We start from the raw sequence: 20,725 nt of genomic DNA on the forward strand, positions 1-20,725 counted from the left end.
CTGCCAAAGCAGCATATGCAGTTCCCATGGTCTGAAAATGAGGCAATAATTTTCAAAAAGCTCCCACACAGGAGTTTACTTACTAACTTATTGCTTGTTACACCACTGGCGCTTTGGGCAGCAATGAAGGTCCCCCATCTCTGTCTGTCTTTGGCCGTCTTCTCTATTGTGCCCCAGGTGTGGTTCAGGGTCCTCATTTCTGCTTCTACAGTACAGCGCAAAGTTGCCTTTGGTCTTCCATGTTTCTTCCATCCTTCAGAGGTCCAGTAAAGTGCTGTCTTGATGGATGGCCTCTATTCTCATCATGTGCCCAATCCATCTCCAACGTTTCCTTGTGATTGTGATCATATCCTCTTGACGCTGAAGGAGTAAGGTGTAAGTTGGAGATATTTCCTAGCCACAAAATATGGAGGGTCTACCCAGATGTTTAGTCAAGAAGATTAGAACACACGGAATTGATTTTAATATGCTAGCATGAATTGAAAATCGTTTATGAGACAGACACCAAAGAATGAACCAATCTCCGATTGATAGGCGGTGTCTAGTTGGCATCAGGCTTGTTGGTTCTTTGTCTTCAAGGTATTCACTATCCATTTCAACAATTTGAGGAACCAAATATCATAGTTCCAAGTTTGCTAATGATGCGAAACAGTGATGTGAGTATGGAGAAGAACGTAGAGGCTTCAAAGGGGAGAGAGACAAACTCTGGTTGAAATTACAGCAGATAAATTTTACTATGGAAAATGTAGGGTCACCAGCCTTGGTGCACATGGCAGCAAACAGGAGTATTTGTTAATTTATGGAAAATTGGGTATTGTTGATGTTCAAAGGGATCTAGTAGTGCTTGTATACAAGTCACTGACTGCCAACAATTGGAAGGGTAAGCCTTGATTGCATCAATAAATGGCCTTCGTGAGAATGCATGTGGAACATTGTGTAAGGTTTACCCAAGATAGAATGACCTTGCCATTGAGAAAATGCTGCAAAAATTCATAAGTCTGGTTACAAGGATGACAACTTTGCTGTGTGAGGAGAGATTGAGTAGCCTGACACTGTATTCTCTAGAGGTTAGAAGAGGAGAAAACACCTCATTGGAATACAGAAAATTCTTAAAGGAGTTGACAGGTTAAATGCAGGGAGGATGTTTCCTTGGCACTGGAGCCTTAAGGCCAGGGAGCATAATTAGAGAATAAAGAGTACCAAGATTAGGGAAAAATTCAGAGTGGTGAATCTTTGGAATTCTGTCCCCATGAAGGTACTAAGGTTCAGTCAATGAGTTCATTCAAATCAGATGGATAAATTTCTGGACAGTAAGGGAATTAGATCTAGAATCAGAACTGGGAAGAATGCTGAGGTAGGTTGGCCATGATCGTAGTGAAAAGCAGAGCAGCTCAAAATGCTAGATAGTCATAGCATCTATTTCTCATGAAGGTTTTTCCTGGGATGTGATATTTAATGAATGTTTTTTGTGATGGTGAAAAGAATGCTGACAATAATAATTATCCTCGACACTATTTGAACCAGTGTATTTACTGCCTGTTACGCCACTAGCATTTAGGGCAGCAATGAAGGTCGTCCTTTCTGGTGATGTTCAGGGCTTCCTTCATCATGTCAGTAGCTTCCTCTCAGTTTTGTCAAGGACTCAGCTGATTTTCCAGGCTCTACCAATTTCATTTGAGCTGGTTTATGAAACTAAAATTCACTTTTCAGTTCCTTTACATCCCCACAGACCATCCTTTTCCAAATTAACCATACATTCTGAAATGTCAGACAATTTTTGCAGTCAGCTAAAATGTAACAGGCTGACCATGTAGAAAACACCCTGCGAATATCCAGTGAAGTGGGTGACAAGAGCTTCCCTTTTTCTAATGCCTGCCTTTGTCAGGCATCAGAAAGGATTCTTAGGAGCGGCAGTTCTGTTGTCATCATGCCAGCTGAGCGGGGTAACAATGAGGAATTTTGTTAGGCAAAAGAAAGTTTTGTGAAGTAAAACACAATCTTTAGGAGGTGATGTTTTCAACGATCTGCACCAACTGGTCTTCTGATAAAGAAGTTGAGGGTCCAAATAAGAAAACAGAAGGAGGTACAGGGGTTCAGCTTTGAAGCTTGTTGATTAGCATTGAGGGAATAATGGTGTTGAACGCTGTGCTTTAATCGATAAACAGCAGCCTGTTGTCAAGGTCCTCCAAAGCTGAGTGGAGAGCCAGTGAGCTCACTAAGACGATCTTTTTTGGGAAATAACCATAAAACATTTGTGGCACGTGGCCAAGTGGTTAGGGCGTTGGACTAGCAATTTGAAGGTCGTGGGTTTGAACCTCGGCTGGGGCAGCGTGTGTGCCCTTGAGCAAGGCATTTAACCACACAATGCTCCAGTCTACCCAGCTGAGAATGGGTACCGGCAAAAATGCTGGGGGTTAATCTCGCGATAGACTGGCGTCCTATCCGGGGGGGGGGAGGGGGTGGTCCTTGTACTCTCAGTTGCTTCACGCCACGGAAACCGGCATAAGCACTGGCCTGATGGGCCACAAGGCTCGTGGCAGACTTTAATCTTTAATCATAAAACATAGGGGCAGAATTAAACCATGTGCCCATCAAGTCTGCTCCGCCATTTCATCATGGCTGATCCATTTTCCTCTCAACCCCATTCTCCTGCCTTGTCCCCATAACCTTTCACACCCTGGCTTATCAAGAATCTATCAACTTTCGCCTTAAGTACACCCAATGACCTAACCTTCATATTTTCCTGTGGCAATGAAATCCACAGATTTGCCACCCTCTGACAATTTTAGTCTAACTTGGTTTCTTTTTGTTTTACAGCTATTGGGCGACTGTGTGAGAAATGTAAGTATTTTTCTGTCTTGATTATTTTCCTAACCATTTCTTTTGCAGTCTACTGCTTATTTGAATGCTTTTTCCTAATTAGAAAACTTGGTAAAGTTTCACTGGATCTTTATAGTTTTTACAAGTATTTTTCAAACTAGTAGAGGGCAAAGTTCCAACAGTATCAGAAGGTACAACCCACTGTTCAAGGTCCCCAAACTGGCATAAACCTACTGGAAAGTTTTTAACGCTCACTGGTGACTCAACTATTGAGCTGCAGCAGATCAGTTTGATTTAGAATAAAGGGTTGTGCTCTGCACTTAAATAAAAGAGGGTATGGTAAATGACCAGAAAGTTTTGTTTAAGTCCCTTAAGAAAAAAATGCAGTGTCTTTTTGTATATCACATGGCTGTAGGGAAAATTGCCTTTGTCAGAGCGAAATGTGCTGATATCTTGGTTTTTAATCCTCTATTTAACCTTTAAACTTTTGTCCTGCCTGATGTGATATGTCTGAAGTTCTCATGATCACAAGTTGCAGCTTACAAAAAAAGCATGCAGCCTTTGAGCACTGTGCCAGCTTTTGGTGTTCTGCTAGTTCTGAGCTGCCCATCCCTTCTCTATACTGATATTTGTATCTTTGGGGAAATGAACTCGAGTCTTCATAAACCCCCAACTAATTCAGTGCCCATGTCCTATTGCTACTTCTCTCATTTGTGTTCATGGTTCGGCTTTTTTCCTTTTAAAATTTTCATCCTAATTTCTATCCTCTGGCCTCTGCATCTGCCTTTTGTTTGAACAGATGGGCAAGTGTTCCCTTCCATTTCACTAATCTATCTTTACCCTTCTTCAGCAGTCAAATGCCTGCAGTCATTCCGCTCAGCACTCTGGAGCTTTGTTCTATTTCACTGTCTTCAAGAGCTTCTTCCACCTACCAGTCTTTGTGCTCTCAGTTATGCCCAATGTCTCAGAATAGCACTTGGAGCCAGCTGGCTTCTCCCTTTGCCTCTTCGTCCTCTACGTTCCAGGTAAAACCTCCTCAGAAACAGAAAATGCTGAAGACTCTCAGGGTCAGGCACCATCTGGAGAAGAGAAACAAAGTTAACCTTTCAGGTTGAAGACTTTGTCAGAGTCACCTAAACCATTATAATAAGACCATAAGACATGGAAGCAGAATTAAGCCATTTGGCCCATTGAGTCTGCTCCATTTTATCATGGCTGATCCATTTTCACTCTCAGCCCCAATCTCCTGCCTTCCTCCCTGTATCCCTTCATGCCCTGACCAATCAAGAATCTTAACAACCTCTGCCTTAAATATACATAAAGAATACATAAAATATACAGCTTCCTGTGGCAATGATTCCCCGCTCCTTGGCTAAAGAAGTTCCTCGTCATCGCCATTCTAAAAGGATGCCCCTCTATTCTGATGCCGTGTCCTCTTGTCTTAAGACTCCCCCGCTCCTCTCTACATCCACTCTTATCAAGACCTTTCACCTTTCAATTAGGTCACCCCTTCGTTCTTCTGAATTCCAATGAATACAGGCCCAGAGCCATCAATACTCTTCAGCATCTGCCAATTAAAATAAAAATATCAAAGCTGTCAATTACTATATTATTGGCATCAAATACATTTCAACTGAAAGAATGAGATTAAATAATTTTGATGTCAATTTACCATCTGTGTTAAAGTTTTGCATATGAAAAAAACTGTCCAAAATGTTTAGCACATCAATTAGGTGTCTGATTAGCCATTTTAATGAAGTCTTACGAAGGTTGCTTATTGCAATGATTTTGCTTCTTGTTGTAATTACACCTTTTTTATAATATAGCTGAATCTGTAAAGAGCTGACTTTGATTAATGATTTCTTTCCCTTGCCAGTTGCAACTGGCTAGGTTTATGACAATTAATGTTTTTGAAGTATATACGAGTTCCCACATTTTTAGGAGAAAAATAATGACCAAGACTGGACTATTTATTGTTTCAAATTTAAAAAACAACTGTACAATGATAATTTATTTATCACCGGTATTTCAAAATGTCTACGAAGCTGCATTCTTAGTTATTTTGCAATTTCATGGGACTTGGGTGTCTCCAACCCTTATCATCCGATGCAGTTTTTGTATTGTGATTAAGCAGTTGGATAAAATTGCATTGGAATCTGTTATGTCAATGGGAGCAAAAAGTTGCAAAGGCAAATAAGTTTAATGTAGAGATCCTGTGGGTGGTAAAACTGCATCAAATTTTTACAGCTGTGAGGCCACTGAATGTTCCCTAGAAGTGATAAATCAACATAGTTTCTATACTATGAGATAAGAGGGATTGTAGAAAGGGATTTGGGAGTTTAAGCAGATATATCCCTTAAAGTTGCTGTGGAATTCAAAGGACTAATCATAACACATGAGATTCTGCAGATGCTGGAGATCTAGAGCAACACACACACAATGCTGGAGGAACTCAACAGGCCAGGGAGCATCAATGGAGGGAAATGGGCATTTTGGAACAAGACCCTTCATAAAGACTGGAAAGGAATGGGGAAGAAGCCAGAATAAAAGGTGGGGGGAAGAGGAGGAATATAAGATAGCAGTGAGACTGGGCCAAAGAAAGAAGTTTGAAGGTGATGGGTAGAAAGGGTAAAGGGCTGAAGACGAAGGAATCTAGAAGGAAAAGACAGTTGACCATGGGAGAGGGAGCAGGTGAAGGTGCACCAAAGGGAGGTGATTGTCAGGAGAGGAGAAGAGAAGGAGTAAGAAGGGAGCCAGAATAGGGAATGGAAAAGAGAGGGATGAGAGAGTAATTACAGGAATTTAGAGAAATTGATGTTCATGCCATCAGGTTGGAGGCTACCCAGAAAGAATTTGGGGTGTTGCTCCTTTAAGTAGAGGAGGCCATGGACATTGTCAGAATGGTAATAGGAAGTTGAATTGAAATGGATGGCCACGAGAAAGTCCAGACTTTTGTGGCGAGTGGAGCGAAGGTGCACATTACGGACTAATGAAGTGGTTTCCATGATCTCAAGTTGCAATGGGGAGGAAGTTGTCCTTTTTTTTTTAGCTTTGGTCAAACCCATTGAATACTGTCTTCCATACTGGGCAACATCATACCTCATGAAGGATATGTAGGATAAATGAGAGATGGGAAGGAGGGAAGCAGTACTGATAACCCTCCGGGCTGGCATTCTGGTATAAGTTACAGAAGAGGTTTTTTGTGTATGTATGCTTCCAGAGCCGATGATATAAACTATTTATGGGTAACCTCATCAAGATGATGGTAAGTTGTATTATGCCATGGAACATTGGTGTCTCCTAAACAGTCATTAACCTATATTCCTGTTGAGATCTCTCCATAACCTCCAGCCTCATTCCCCAATTATGCACATCTATTCCTACCTCTTCACCAGGATCGACACGCAGAGGACTGCTTGTGTAGACACATCATAAACGCCTATTCTTAACCCATAGAATATATTTCTTTCTACTGTGACTCTCTTAAGGGTAGGATCGTGATACAGATTTGTAGAATTGCTGCTTACAGCACCAGAGACCCAGGTTTGATCCTGACCTCAGATGCTGTCTGTGTGGACTTTGCACATTCTCCCTCTGTCAGTGTGGGTTGCCTCCAGCCGCTCTGGTGTCCTCCCACATCCAGAAGACGGGCTGATTGGCAGGTTAATTAGCCACTGTAAATTCCTGCCAGTATGTGGGTGAAAGGCAGAGTCTGGGACCAGTTGATGGAAATGTGGACAGAATAAAACAAATAAGATTAATGTAGAATTAGTGTAAATGGGTGGCAGATATTCAGTGGGTCAGAGGCCTGTTGTTGTGATGGATCTGTGTGACTCTATAGCTCTATTCTTTCTTCACTTGTCAGGACCACTGTGACATCTCTGATACCCTCTGCCACTTTGCTAGTTCGCAATTTTGATAGTCTCAATAGACTAATCTTTACCATGGATGTCTGGTCCCTCTACACCTTATCCTATAGCTGAATGGCCTGGGGGCCCTTATCTCTTCCTTGAACAAAGACCCAATCTCTCTCTCTTCGAAAGAGCACCCTCCCAGGTTTAGCTGAACTTGGTCATACGTTGAACAACTTTTTCTTTGTCTCCCCACATTCTTGTAAATCAAAGGCACAGCTATGGGAGGCCATATGGGTTCAAATCATGTAGGTTCAAGGGGTTTGAATGGAATACTCAGCTGTAAATTGAGGCCAAAGGATGTGGGCACACCATACTGACGCAGTTTCAAGAAGGTACAGTGGCCCCTTATTTCATTAGGAGTTTGAGGAGATTTGGTAAGTCACCAAAAACACTCTCAAACTTCTACAGATGTACTGTGGAGAGCATTCTAACTGGCTGAATCATCATCTGGTATAGGGGGAGCTACTGCACAGGATTGAAGTAAGCTGCAGAGAGTTATAAACTTGGTCAGCTCCATCTTGGGCACTAGCGTCCATAGTATCCAGGACATCTTGAAGGAGTGAAGCCTCAAAAAGGCAGCATCCATCATGAGGAACTCCAGTATCCAGGACATGCCCTGTTCTCATTGCTACAATCAGGAATGAGGCACAGGAACCTGAGGGGAGACGCTCAACGATTCAGGAACATGCGATTTCCGACTGAACATTGAACCCATGAACACTACCTCACTACTACTTTTTATTTTCCACTATTTAATTTACTATACCATAATTCATGTTTTTCTCTATTATTATGTATTGCATTGTGCTGCTGCCACAAAGACAGCAAATTTCACGACATATGTTGGTGATATTAAACCTGATTCTGGCAGTTCACCAACAACAGCAAGACAAACACATTTCCCATCCCTCCCACCCAGACAGGGTGCTAACCCCAGGACAGGCCATCTCCGGGCCTCTAGTCCTTGTCAGATTCTAGGACTCGCAGTCTTCAGCCCTCCAACTTCAAACTTCACCTGAGGACCCTAATCATGGGATTGACCTTTGGGCTTTGACTTCCAGACTCGCACTCACCTTTGACCCCAGTGACCTGAGTCTTTGTGACTCCATCAGGCCCCTACCTTTGGTCTTCAACTTTCAGACTTTGCCAGGTTTGATCTTTGTGCCTTGATTTCTGGACCTCTGATCCCAATGGCCTGGGGTTCACCGGCCCTCGTGACTCTTACCCATACCCATAGCCACTCATACAGACTTCCAACCCGGGACTAGTCTCCATACTGGGGATCACTGGTCTCCTGAGCACCTGCCACATGACTTCTGGCGTCACCGGCATTCAACAGAGAATTCTTCGATCAGGACTCAAGCTCCTTTCATTACTGCCCCAGACCTCTAACAACCCCATCTGTTTCCAAATTCATCCCCACAAACCCAAGTCTGAGCCATGAAATTGTAGTTCAGTGTCATCTTGACCGGGAGTTTAACCTTGCCTGCACCTCCTACCTGCTTTCTTTGAGGGCTCCATTCAGCCATATTCTCTCGCACTATCAGATCTGTTCTGATGTTTGATACTTTCCCCGCCTGTGGGTATGAGCTTTTATTTACCATGTTGGTTTTTCCTCCACCTTAGTCAGCAGGCGTTTCATCTGTTGTTTCACTTCACATTTCCGATCTTGCTGCTCATCACAACCAGAGCAACAATTAGGTTCCCCTTCAGCTTCTAGATCCCACTTTCTGGATTACCTTTTTTTAAATTTCTACCAAATTTTAGGCAGTACCACCGCCAGGCACATCTCCCTTCCCCTTTTGCTGTTCCCTCTAGTTCACTCTTCCTTATGCAGTCCACGATCAATGCAATGCTTACCTTCAGCTTAAAGCTGACGAAAGATTTTAATTCTCCAACCCACCCAGGACACATACCAAAAGGCTGCTAACTGTGGGACAGATGTGACCTTCAAGTCTGAATCGGGGCATTACAAATATGATCTAAGATGAGTGGGGATCACATTCAGTCCAAGATTGATAGGATTAGTGGTGAGGTAGGTTCCAGGGATGTGAGTGGGATACATTTAAGAGAAGTTTGGAGTGGTACATGGGTGGTAGGGGAATGGAGGGCTGTGGTCCCGGTGCAGGTCGATGGGAGTAGACAGTTTAAATGGTTTGGCACGGGCTGTGCTTATCTATGACTGATACAAACTCAGCTGTAAACTGAGTGAATGGATGTGGCACTTTTAAGCTTTGAGTCAGGTTGTCAGTCCGGAGTATGTCTTTCTGCAGTACTTCATTTGAACTCTTGGAGGTGCTGTCCTTCATGTGAGGTGTTAACAGAAATTGAATGACCTGATCCACTTCTTGACATAAATGTTGACTTAATGCCATTGTTTGTGGATGAGCAATGTGCTCAATTGGCATCCTGGCTAAATTCCATCAATAACATTGCCAAAAACAGATTAACTACTTATTAAGTCTTCTCTGCTCAGTGATTGCTGCGTTTTGCATGCGTAGTAGTGACTGGGTTTGTAAGTAATTTGCTGCATGGTACTGTGAGGAGTTTTTGAGAAGTACTCTATAGTGCTACACAAATGCTCATCTGTCTTTGGAGATAAGTCCTCCATTGCATTTCACTGAAATAGTTACCTGACTACTAAGTCTTTGCCTCTTGCCAAAAGCGCTTCCACAGGTGGTAGCAGCCTTCTGGGAGATCACTGAAGTGTGATCATTCTGTACAGCTGAGTCTTGCCAGTTGTCACATTATTGAATCACGGAGGGACAGGGCCAAAACCTGCCCACCTCTACTGCCTGTTCTCTTATCAGTATACATGTTTCATCTGGGTTTGTGTTAATGAGTTAGTGTTCTATAAATCCAGTCAGCATGAATAGGAAAGATAACTACAGCCTTGTAATTGGATTTATTTAATACACCAATCAATCTCAGGTAGGAGTCAATCCAAGTGCAGTTGTCAGATAACGCAGGTATGCATTTCTCTTCCCCTCCCCCTCCCCCTGGATGATGATGGTTCCTTTCAGTCAGTTAGTGGGGTACCGCACTCCTCAGAAAGGAACAGCATGTGTGTGAATGGATTTTAGGTGAGTAGGGGGTTGCACAAGTCCAGACCCACCCTCTCGACATCCCATCCCGGATCCAGTGGCTTGGTGGGGTCCAATACAGCCGGGGGAAGTCCTGTTGCAGCGAATGGCCAGACCAAGCTTCGATGCGAGGGGTGCCCTTTCCACGTTTCACGGCACATGTTTGCTAGATGGCCGTTGACCCTACAAGAGGGTTCATCCGCCATTTGACAGGTCTTGTTTTTCGTCCTGCAGGATGTCTAGCCACCCTCCTCACCAGGCAAGCCTGGTGGGGGAGCCGGTTTAGTCGTTGACCACCCGACTATGCGACAGGTAGTACTGGGTTACATGGTACCAGTGGTATTCAGACGAGTGACCTAACCAGAGTGCAATTTATTATTGCTTCTGTGTTTCTAAAACCCTATCTAAATAATGTGATGACACAAATTGTGAAGAAATAATAATAATTTTAGGCCATGGAAGTCAGCAAACAAATTAAGCTGGTTATACACTTTTTCCTTTAAAATATGTCACTCTTGCTAACAATGGTGTTCTCTTACAGCTTTTAGTGAAAACCAGCTGCAGTTTTTCCTCAGCTGTTGGCCATTAAGCTTCAATAAGTGAGAGAGGTAACATTCTGTATCGATGGCCAGGAAGTGACTGCTCTGCTCTCTCTGACAGCTGGGCTGGGAGAGGAAAAGCCCCAGTCTTCAGCCTGATCCAGCACTGTGGCCAGGAGCCCACCACCAAAGTGCCTAACCCACAGAAGTGTTATGGGCCACTCCCTAAAATTGTAATGTCTGGAAGAGGGAGAGTTAGTATTGTGAAGGAATGACACAGTAGAAAATAGTAGTAGATGCCTCACGTTGTAGGGTCTGTAACTTGAATCTTATGTAGTGCCTTTCAATGCTTATGTCCACATGTACAAAAGAAATTATCTGTTAGTGGAATGATGCGTCCTGATGAACTGTAGCACTGCAGAAACTCCATAATGAGTTAACTTCACCTAACGGAGTCCTGGCACGGATTTAAAATGGAGAGTATTAGGAAATGTATACAGGTATGAAATGTTTAATATTGCTTCTGAATGACATCAATTGTTTTATTTATGAGGAACCAACTTATAAGCACTCATGCTGCATACTGCATACTTCATAAATGGAAGGACAATATGCTGTCTGTACCAATATTTATTATTTATTGAGATACAGCACAGAATAGGCCCTTCCAGCAATCCCACAATTTACAATGACCGATCAACTTACCAACTGTTACATCTTTGGCCTGTACCATCCTATCTGTAAGTACTGGTTTTTATGGTTTGAGTTGATATTAAAACGCTATTTAGATTTTGAGGACTGGAATTTTCTCCTTGGATCTCCTTTCCAGTATTCAAGAAGGGAAATAGGGATAATTTTGGAAATTAGACAGGCGAGTCTCACATCAGTGGTAGGGAAGTTACTGGAGAGGATTCTTAGGGATAGGGTTTATGAACATTTGGAAAACCATGGCCTGATTAGAGACAGTCAACACAGCTTTGTGCAGGGCAAGTTGTTTCTTATTAACTTGATTACATTTTCAAGGAGGTGAGAAGGAGATTGATAAATATAAAACTGGGGATGTTGCCTACTGAATTTTAATAAGTCATTTGACAAGGATCCTTATGGCAGACTCGTCCAGAATATTAAAATGAATGGGATCCATGGTGAATCGGACGTTTGGATTCAGAATTGGCTTGTCCATAGAAGTCAGAGGGTGGTGGTCAATGGGACTTCTGTGACTAGCTGTGTTTTGCAGGGATCCTGACTGGGACTGCTATGACTTGGATGGAAACATAAATTAGTTTGCAGAGGAGATGAAAACTCGTGACGTTGTGGTTGGCGTAGAAGACTGGCAGAGGATACAGTGATATCTAGATCAGTTGCAGATCTGGGAGAAGAAATAGCAGATGGGGTTTAACCTGGCCAAATGTGGTGTTGCTGTTTGGGATAGTACACTGTTAATGGCAAAAGCCTTGCAGTTAGACCACAACTAGAGTATTGCATTTAGTCACCCCATTATAGGAAGAATGTCATGGCTTTGGAAGTGGTGCGGAAGAGGTTTAGCAGAATGCTGTCTGCATTAGAGAACATGTGCTATATGGAGAGTTTGAGCTAACTTGGGTTGTTTTCTTTTGGAGTGGCAGAGGCTTAGAAGAGATCTGATAGAGGCTTATAAGATTATGAGAGGCATAGACAGAGTAGATAGCCAGTATCTTTGTTCCTAGTGATGAAATGCAACATACCAGAGAGAGTGTATTTAAGAGTAAGTTCAAAGAAGGGCAAATTATTTTACATGGAGAGTGGTGGGTGCTGAATTGTACGGCCTGGAAGGGCAGTGGAAGCAAATACGACAGGCATTCAAGAGATTCTTAGATAAACATGTGTATGTGCAGGAAATGGACATTGTATAGGCAGACAACAAGAATTCTGCAGATGCTGGAAATTCAAGCAGCACACATCAAAGTTGTTGGTGAACGCAGCAGGCCAGGCAGCATCTGTAGGAAGAGGTGCAGTCGACGTTTCAGGCTTCGGCAGTCCTGACGAAGGGTCTCGGCCTGAAACGTCGACTGCACCTCTTCCTACAGATCCTGCGTTCACCAGCAACTTTGATGTGTGTTGATTGTATAGGCAGAAAGGGTAAGTTTTGTAAGGCATATAATTACTAATTTAGTCATAGTAAAATTTATTATCAAAGTACGTATATACTACCTTAGGATTCATTTTCTTGCAGACATTTCTTGGAAAATAAAGAAATGAGTAGAATTTACAAAAAAATTGTAAGTGAGTCTGTAGGTTGTGGAATCAGTTCAGAGTTGTGAGTTAAGCTATCCATGCCGGTTCAGGCGCCTGATGGTTGTGGGACTAACTGTTCCTGAACGTGGCGGGATATACCTCCTGCCCAATGGTAGTAGTGAGAAAAGAGCATGGCCTAGGTGAAGGGGGACCTTGGTGATGGATGCTGCATTCCTGTGGTAGCACTCCATGTAGAAGTGCTCAGTGGTGGGGAGGACTTTGCCTGCAATGGACTGGGCTGTATCCACCACTTTTTTTGTAGACTTTTCCATTCCAGGACTTCGGTGTTTCCATACCAGGTTGTGGTGCAATCAATTAGGATACTTTCCACTGTGCACAAACTACTTCCATTGTGCACTGTGCCCAATCTACACAAACTTCTAAGAAAGTTTGTCATCACCTTTGATTTGGCCAACAACAGTGGTGTCATCAGCAAAATTAAATAGGGTATTTAATCAATCAGCACAACGTTCTGGGCTGAAGGGTCTGTTCCTGATCTGTACTGTTCTGTGTTTTGTCTGTCCTTCCTGAAGGGCCTTAAACCAATCAGCTTCACTGATCTTATTATGCTCCTGCAAAGTGTTTTGGATATTTCATTATATTAGTGTTATATAAATGAAGGTGTTTGAATGCCTCCAGCAAGCTTGAAACTTTATTAAATTCCACATAACAGCATTAAATTTACACAGTTAATGTGATGTTATTTTAATATTGGTTGCCACATTTCACAGCTCTTTTCTGCTTTAAAAAAAACCAGGAGCATTTCCAGTGCTTCTACCATAAGTTGACAAAATAGAGAAGCTGTTCATCAAGCTCTATTGTTCCTGTTCTTGCGTTACCCTCGTAAGTAAGCCCCATCCTTCAGATATAGCAATAAATCAGATGCCCAACTCCTTAGGTGTCTGTAAAAGATTCTATGATGCCATTGGAGAAGAGCAAGGAAATTATCACATTACCTACCCCTGCGTCGAGCATCTATCCCGCCAGCAAAATTTTTTTTTAAAAATCTGCTTTTCATATTTTGCTGTGTGAAGGAGCATGTTTTGTCATTACAGCAGAGATGTTATTTCTGAAGAACTTTTTAGCTGTACGTTTGAAGTTATTGCAATCTGTTTTGGTATTTGTCACGAGGTTTAATTTTCTTTTGTGTCAGGTCAGTTTTTTGTTTGGAAAGCAATAACTGGGATGCACTGGCTGCCTTCAGATGCCTCGTCCAGTGCTCTACTTCACAAGTATGCACCTCTGAGTTGAGAAAGTCATTACACCAGTGCTGAATTCCCAGTCCTATAGTGAGCAGAAGTCAATAGATCATCTTTTAAATTGAGAGCCAAGACTAGATGATTATTTCAATTTTCTCTCCCCATTACTTCAATGATTCAAGTTATTATACAATCCACCATCTCAGTTCATTAACATAAGTATTTTAATTCTATGAATTTTCTCTTTTAGAAAGGGCGATCAATATTCTGGGCACTTCTTGTTTGCTAACTTTATCCTAGTGGTCTTATAATGTAAGACTACATTAATCTTATAATGTAACACAATATTTAAAGGGACTGTGTGTTTAGATATTTCTTGGCTAATTCTTGAGTGAGTACTGGACTGTAGGAAATGCTGTCTTTTCGTAAGGTGGAACATTGAACAGAGGTCCCATTCATCCCCACAGATTGCTGAGAAAGATCTCTTGGCACTGTTCACAGAATCGCAGGAGGTTTCTTCTGGTGTCTGTGGCCCCACATTTATGCCTTAACCAATACCACTAAAGAAACACAAATTTACAGGTCATTCATCTGGAGACTATTTGTAGAACCTTGCTTTGAACAAATTACTTGCTCCGATTGCCTATAGTGCAGGAGTCAACATATTTTAGAAGTAATTTATTGCCTGCGTAGTTGTCAGAGCACATGATGCGGATATGAAAGCCGCCGTACAACTTTGTCCTTCCTTCCTTCACAGCTGCCAGCTCTCCCCTCCCTTTTAAGCATTATCAAAAGCTGGCAACTTGCTTTAGCTTTTCTGTATTTGAATGTTTAATGGCGGGTAAGTGTTCCAGCTTCCTTATTGAGCAGCGAGGGAGAGGAACAATTCAAATTTGGACCAAGGTGTCTCATTTGGGTGAAGTATTGCAAGTCGCTGGAGCTTAATGAATGCAAACAAAAGTTTATTCAAGCCGGCAATGTTCTTATTTTTCTAAGTTCCATCATGTAATTACTACACAGAAAACTCAATTCACTGCTCCCTGTACCAGAGCCAGCAAGATTACCATTTCTCTGTAAAGATCCCATTGAGGCTTAGGCTGACTTTGTGGAAAAAAACTGGGCTGCATTCCACGTTTGAAACACAAATCCGCAAGGATTGAACTTGTCCCTGAGTAAATGTTCCTTTTATAAATGAGCTTTGGCATTGGTTGGCACCTAGTCTGCCTGACACCAGAGTATGTGCACCATGGGAATCCAGGCTATAAGCACAAATCTCCCAGGCAGAGGATACAAACAAGCTTTTTGTTTGATAGGAGCAAAAGGAAAGAGCTGACCTCAGTGAGATGACAGGTTAGCAGTTCCTCTGCATTTCTTTTATCTTCCATTGGCGTTTTGGCTTCCCCTTCATCTTCAGCTGCAACCTCTGACCTGTCAAAATATTAATTTAGGCTAGCAGGTACTGCCTTGAAAACTCAAGGTCATTATTAATTTTGTAAAAGGCACTGCCACACTGCATTCACCTCTAAGTATCTACTGGAGTGTTATCTATATTTTCATTTTTATCTATATTTAACTGTTGTGCTTGTGACTGGTGCAGGGAAAACTCAAGCATTTCTATGTGAATTAGGAAAAAAATGGTAGATCTAATTTTTCTTTTGCAGCAATTTGTGTGTAATGGAGCAGAACTGGTCTGCAGTAACCTATGGATGAGCGCAAGAGCAGTTAACCTTCCTGAGAGCTGTTTCCTGCTCGCATTTGCTTGCAGCAAATGCAGGTTTACAAGCAAAGGAAAAAAATTGGATGCAGGTCATCACGTGTCCTCACATTTACCTGTTCCGTCATTCCTGTTTTGTATTATCTGAAGGGAGTTCTGGTGGTACCCGAGTCAGATGACTGTTTCTTCAAAATGAAAGAGAAATGTTCAGAAGCATCCATTGGCTGGAGTCTTTTGCTTTCATGACAATCTATAACAAGAACTCAAAGTAACCAATTTACTGCATAAAAATATGAAGGGGATGTTTCCTGTGGTGGGAAAATCTAAGACCAGAAGGCACAACCTCAGAATAGAGGAGCATCCTTTTAGAATGGAGATGAGGAAGGATTTCCTTAGCAAGAGAGGAGTGAATCTGTGAAATTCTTTGCCACGGGTGGCTGTGGAGGCCAAGTCTTTACTTATATTTACGGCAGAGTTTGATAGATTTTTGATTGTTTAGGGCATGAAGGGATAGGGGGAGAAGACAGGAGATTGGGGCTGAGAGGAAAAAATGGATCAGCCACAATGAAATAGTGGAGCAGAATCAATGGGCCAAATGGCCCAATTCTGCTTGAAAGAGGGAAAAAAAATCTGTGTATGTGAATACTGTCCGATCTCTTTTATATCTTGACAACTTTATTTGAATCATAATTAGTCATTTCAATTGTAGTTTGTTAATCGGTCTCCATAATTTAATCCTTGTGATAGAGGTGATATTCCAATAAGTCTCAGGAACCCCTCCTTCGTGTGTCCATCCACTTATTCCTCGATCTTGTTGGGCACATTGCACAACTCTCAAAGTGACCTTGGCAAAATTCCAAGCTGTGCATTGCCCATCGTCATACATTTGAAAATCAGCGAATGTTGCTTGCTCCTTTCTGCAGTCACAGCGCTAGGGTACAATAGCATATCCCCATTTCATCCCGTTGATCCTTTTCTATATAGCTTGGATAGAGACAGTTCCTCACTTTCCAGGTGACCTGTTTCTTCTTTGTTCCTGCAGCAAGCTGCTCAGATGCTCATATATCTGGGCTGACACATCTCTTTGTCCACTCCCCCAACCCACATTCACAGAGTACGTCAAAAACGAGCCTATCACAAGGTCATTACAGGCAGTAGCAGCAGTAGTGCTGCCCATTTATGTTTTTTAATTTATTGAGATACAATGCAGAGTAGCCCTTTCAGGCCCTTCGAGCCTAGCTGCCCAGTAATCTTCTGATTTAATCCTAGCCTAATCACGAGTGAAATGAACCCAGGTCTCCTGTATTGTAAAGCGTTGTGCTTACCAATTTAGATTATTATGAAGGAGCTCCTGCTTGGCTTTTTTTTCAGCAATGTGGAGGTGTTTGGAATCTCTGACGTTTATTTTCTCCTTGTCTGCTGGTGGTATTCCAAAGAGGATCTGTGAACCATGGACATTAATTAGCTTAAGGCAAACCACCATGCTGCCACTGTGGTCTGGCACTAGATAGATTATTTTTAATATTCTGGATTGGGGGTTCTCATTACCAAGCAAGCATGATTCGCATTGCAGTACTGTGGGGCAAAAGTAGAAGTTTTAATGGTAGGTGGGTGTGCTCGCCAATTTGAGCCTTGCGAACCTCTCGAGTTTTTTTTTCCTGATTCTAAGAGTTGTATTGAGAAAACAGGTGTGTGCACACCAACTTCATTTATTTATTGACTGATTGAGATACCATGCAGAATATACCCTTCCAACCCTTCAAGCCACGCCATCCAGCAACCCCTGATTTAATCTAGTCTAATCACAGGACAATTTACAATGACCAATTAACTTCCCAACTGTGTGCATCTTTGGGCTGTGGGAGGAAACCAGAGCATCCGGAGGAAACCCACACGGTCACGGGGAGAACGTACAAACTCCTTACAGGTGGCGGCAGGATCACTGATACTGTAAAGCACTATGCTGCCCTGCTGCCCCGTATCTGAGGTAAACTGGGGTTTTGCTGCCTCTGAGATGGATGCCCTTCCACCTGACACTTGGTTTTATATTCGCGTCACATTTGCCGAGAGGAAAAGGGTGATCTGTAATTTGTTTGGATTCTGTTGAAGTTGAATAGCAGATGGTAGTCAGTCAGTCAGTCTGCCTAGTGCAGCTGTCAGCGTACTCGATCCAAGCAAAGTAGCTTTTTGTCGTGCTGTCACCAAGTCATTGATGTAGATAAAATTACATCTATTTGACTGGACTGGTTGAGGTTAAGGAGCAGAGGCACTAACCTTCCTTGGGACAGTCTGTTCCATAGCAAGTGGCAACAGCTGTCCCTTCCACTGAGCTCAACATAGTCATAGAGAGAAACTGGGGACAATTTACCCTGCTCCATTAAAATGTGAACCTGCATGTATTTGGATGTGGGAGAAAAGCAGAGAACCTTGGGAAAACCCATGTCGTCGTAGGAGAACGTGCAGACTCCACCCAAGTAGCATCAGAGGTCAGGACTGACCCTGGGATGTTGGGACTGTAGGGTAACAGCTTTGCTATCTGCACCACTGAGTGAGTGAGGCCTCCATCAGTCAGAGTTGACCATGGATGTTGAGTTCTCGCCATCTAGATACACAAGCCTAGGCATACAATATGGAGAGCAAGCTCCCTTTCTCCACGCATCTGATGAACCCCAAGGAATGGCAGAGACAGACACAGTTCTGCAATCTGTACCACTGTTGACCATATAGCAAAGTAAGAAACAAATAGCTGAAGGTTGTATGAAGCTGATGAGCTCTTGCCTTGCTTCAGAAGTGCAATAACGTACAGTATGTTTTACTCCAGAACCTGGGTAAACAGTCAGACTTTCACTGGTCACTTACCTCTCGTCTCTCTCATGGGATGGCTTTTAAAAACATTGATCTCAGATGAGATAAAACTGCAGCCGAAGGACGACAGATTAATTCAGGGAATCCAATGCAGATTTACTAAGGAAAGATAATATTTAACCAATTTGATAGAATATTTTGTTGAGTAATGCAGCTGATGCAGTTACGTGTACTTCTGGAAGACTTTTCATAAGGTGCCATATAAAGGCTTATCAGTGGAGTTGAGCTATGTAGAATAAAAGGGGCATTAATGATTTGCCTCCTCCAAGGGGACCACAATCTTGTCCTCGTTGGGAGGCTTGCGTGCCTCATTGACCCAGAGAGCAATGTTGGCTGGAGTCAGGGCTTTATGCTTTGGCTCTTGGTAGAGTCAAACAGGTCAAAGGGTAGAGGCCACACTAAGAGTGGTTCACTGGTCCTCCAGGTTCAAGGGTTCAGCTCAGGGCTAACAACCCTGACTGGTCAAACGAAATTGTTACGGAAACAGCAATGAAGAACCCTTCCACATCTGAGTGCGACGGTATTCCTGAGTCTCCACCCGGGACTTTCATGACTGACAGTAGTGAAAACTGAGAGGAAGCTACTGACATGATGAAGAAAGCCCTGAACATCACCAAAGATGGAGGATTTTCATTGCTGCCCTGAATGCCAGCGGCTTAATGGGTAGTAAGTAAGCAATAGTGTGAATGAATTTGATTTTAACAGAAGGTTATAGCAATTAGTGAAACCTGGCTACGTTATAGCAATTAGTGAAGCCTGGCTACAGGCGGGGCAGGACTGGCAGCTTAATATTCCAGGGTTCCGATGCTTCAGATGTGATCGAGGCAGAGGAATGAAAGGTGGGGGAGTAGCATTGCTTGTTAGGGAAAATATTACAGCAGTGCTCAGGCAGGACAGATTAGAGGACTTGTCTACTGAGTCCTTATGGGTGGAGCTGCGAAACAGGAAAGTTATGGCCACATTAGTGGGACTGTGTTACAGACCACCCAATAGTTAACGAGAATTGGAAGAGCAAATCTGCAGAGAGATAGCAGGCAACTGCAGGAAACATAAAGTTGTGGTGGTAGGGGATTTTAATTTTCCATATATTGATTGGGACTCCCATACTGTTAGGGGTCTAGATGGTTTAGAGTTTGTAAAATGTGTTCAGGAAAGTTTTCTAAATCAATATATAGAGGGACCAACTAGAGGGGATGCAATATTGGATCTCCTGTTAGGAAGCTAGTTAGGACAAGTGACAGAAGTCTGTGTAGGGGAGCACTTTGGTTCCAGTGACCATAACACCATTAGTTTCAACTTGATCATGGACAAGGATAGATCTGGTCCTAGGGTTGAGGTTCTTAACTGGAAGAAGGCCAAATTTGAAGAAATGAGAAAGGATCTAAAAAGCATGGATTGGGATAGGTTGTTTTCTGGCAAGGATGTGATTGGTAGGTGGGAAGCCTTCAAAAGAGAAATTTTGAGAGTGCAGAATTTGTATGTTCCTGTCAGGATTAAAGGCAAAGTGAATAGGAATAAGGAACCTTGGTTCTCAAGGGATATTGCAACTCTGATGATAAAGAAGAAGAGGGAGTTGTATGACATGTATAGGAAACAGGGAGTAAATAAGGTGCTTGAGTATAAGAAGTGTAAGAAAATACTTAAGAAAGAAATCAGGAGGGCTAAAAGAAGACATGAGGTTGCCTTGGCAGTCATAGTGAAGGATAATCCAAAGAGCTTTTACAGGTATATTAAGAGCAAAAGGATTGTAAGGGACAGAATTGGTCCTCTTGAAGATCAGAGTGGTCGGCTATGTGCGGAACCAAAGGAAATAGGGGAGATCTTAAATAGGTTTTTTGTGTCTGTATTTACTAAGGAAACTGGCATGAAGTCTATGGAATTAAGGGAAACAAGTAGTGAGATCATGGAACCTGTACAGATCGAAAAGGAGGAGGTCCTTGCTGTCTTGAGGAAAATTAAAGTGGATAAATCCCCAGGACCTGACAGGGTGTTCCCTCGGACCTTGAAGGAGACTAGTGTTGAAATTGCAGGGGCCCTGGCAGAAATATTTAAAATGTCGCTGTCTACAGGTGAGGTGCCGGAGGATTGGAGAGTGGCTCATGTTGTTCCGTTGTTTTAACAAAGGGTCGAAAAGTAATCCGGGAAATTATAGGCCATTAAGTTTAACGTCGGTAGTAGGTAAATTATTGGAGGGGTACTAAGAGACAGAATCTACAAGCATTTGAATAGACAGGGACTTATTAGGGAGAGTCAACATGGCTTTATGCATGGTAGGTCATGTTTGACCAATCTATTGGAGTTTTCGAGGAGGTTACCA

At 42.6% G+C, this 20,725-nt stretch overlaps 1 protein-coding gene across 1 annotated transcript in view; it reads left to right on the top strand.

Annotated features, from left to right (window-relative positions):
• Positions 1 to 20,725, top strand: part of phf5a (PHD finger protein 5A) — a 38,650-nt gene that overhangs the window by 6,070 nt on the left and 11,855 nt on the right. Inside the window, exon 2 of the mRNA XM_072271712.1 lies at positions 2,818 to 2,841. Within this exon, the coding sequence (XP_072127813.1) occupies positions 2,818 to 2,841 (24 nt within the window). The remainder of the gene's footprint in view (positions 1 to 2,817; positions 2,842 to 20,725) is intronic.

This window comes from Mobula birostris, chromosome 11, assembly GCF_030028105.1.
Source record: "Mobula birostris isolate sMobBir1 chromosome 11, sMobBir1.hap1, whole genome shotgun sequence".
NCBI classification, from domain to species: Eukaryota; Metazoa; Chordata; class Chondrichthyes; order Myliobatiformes; family Myliobatidae; genus Mobula; species Mobula birostris.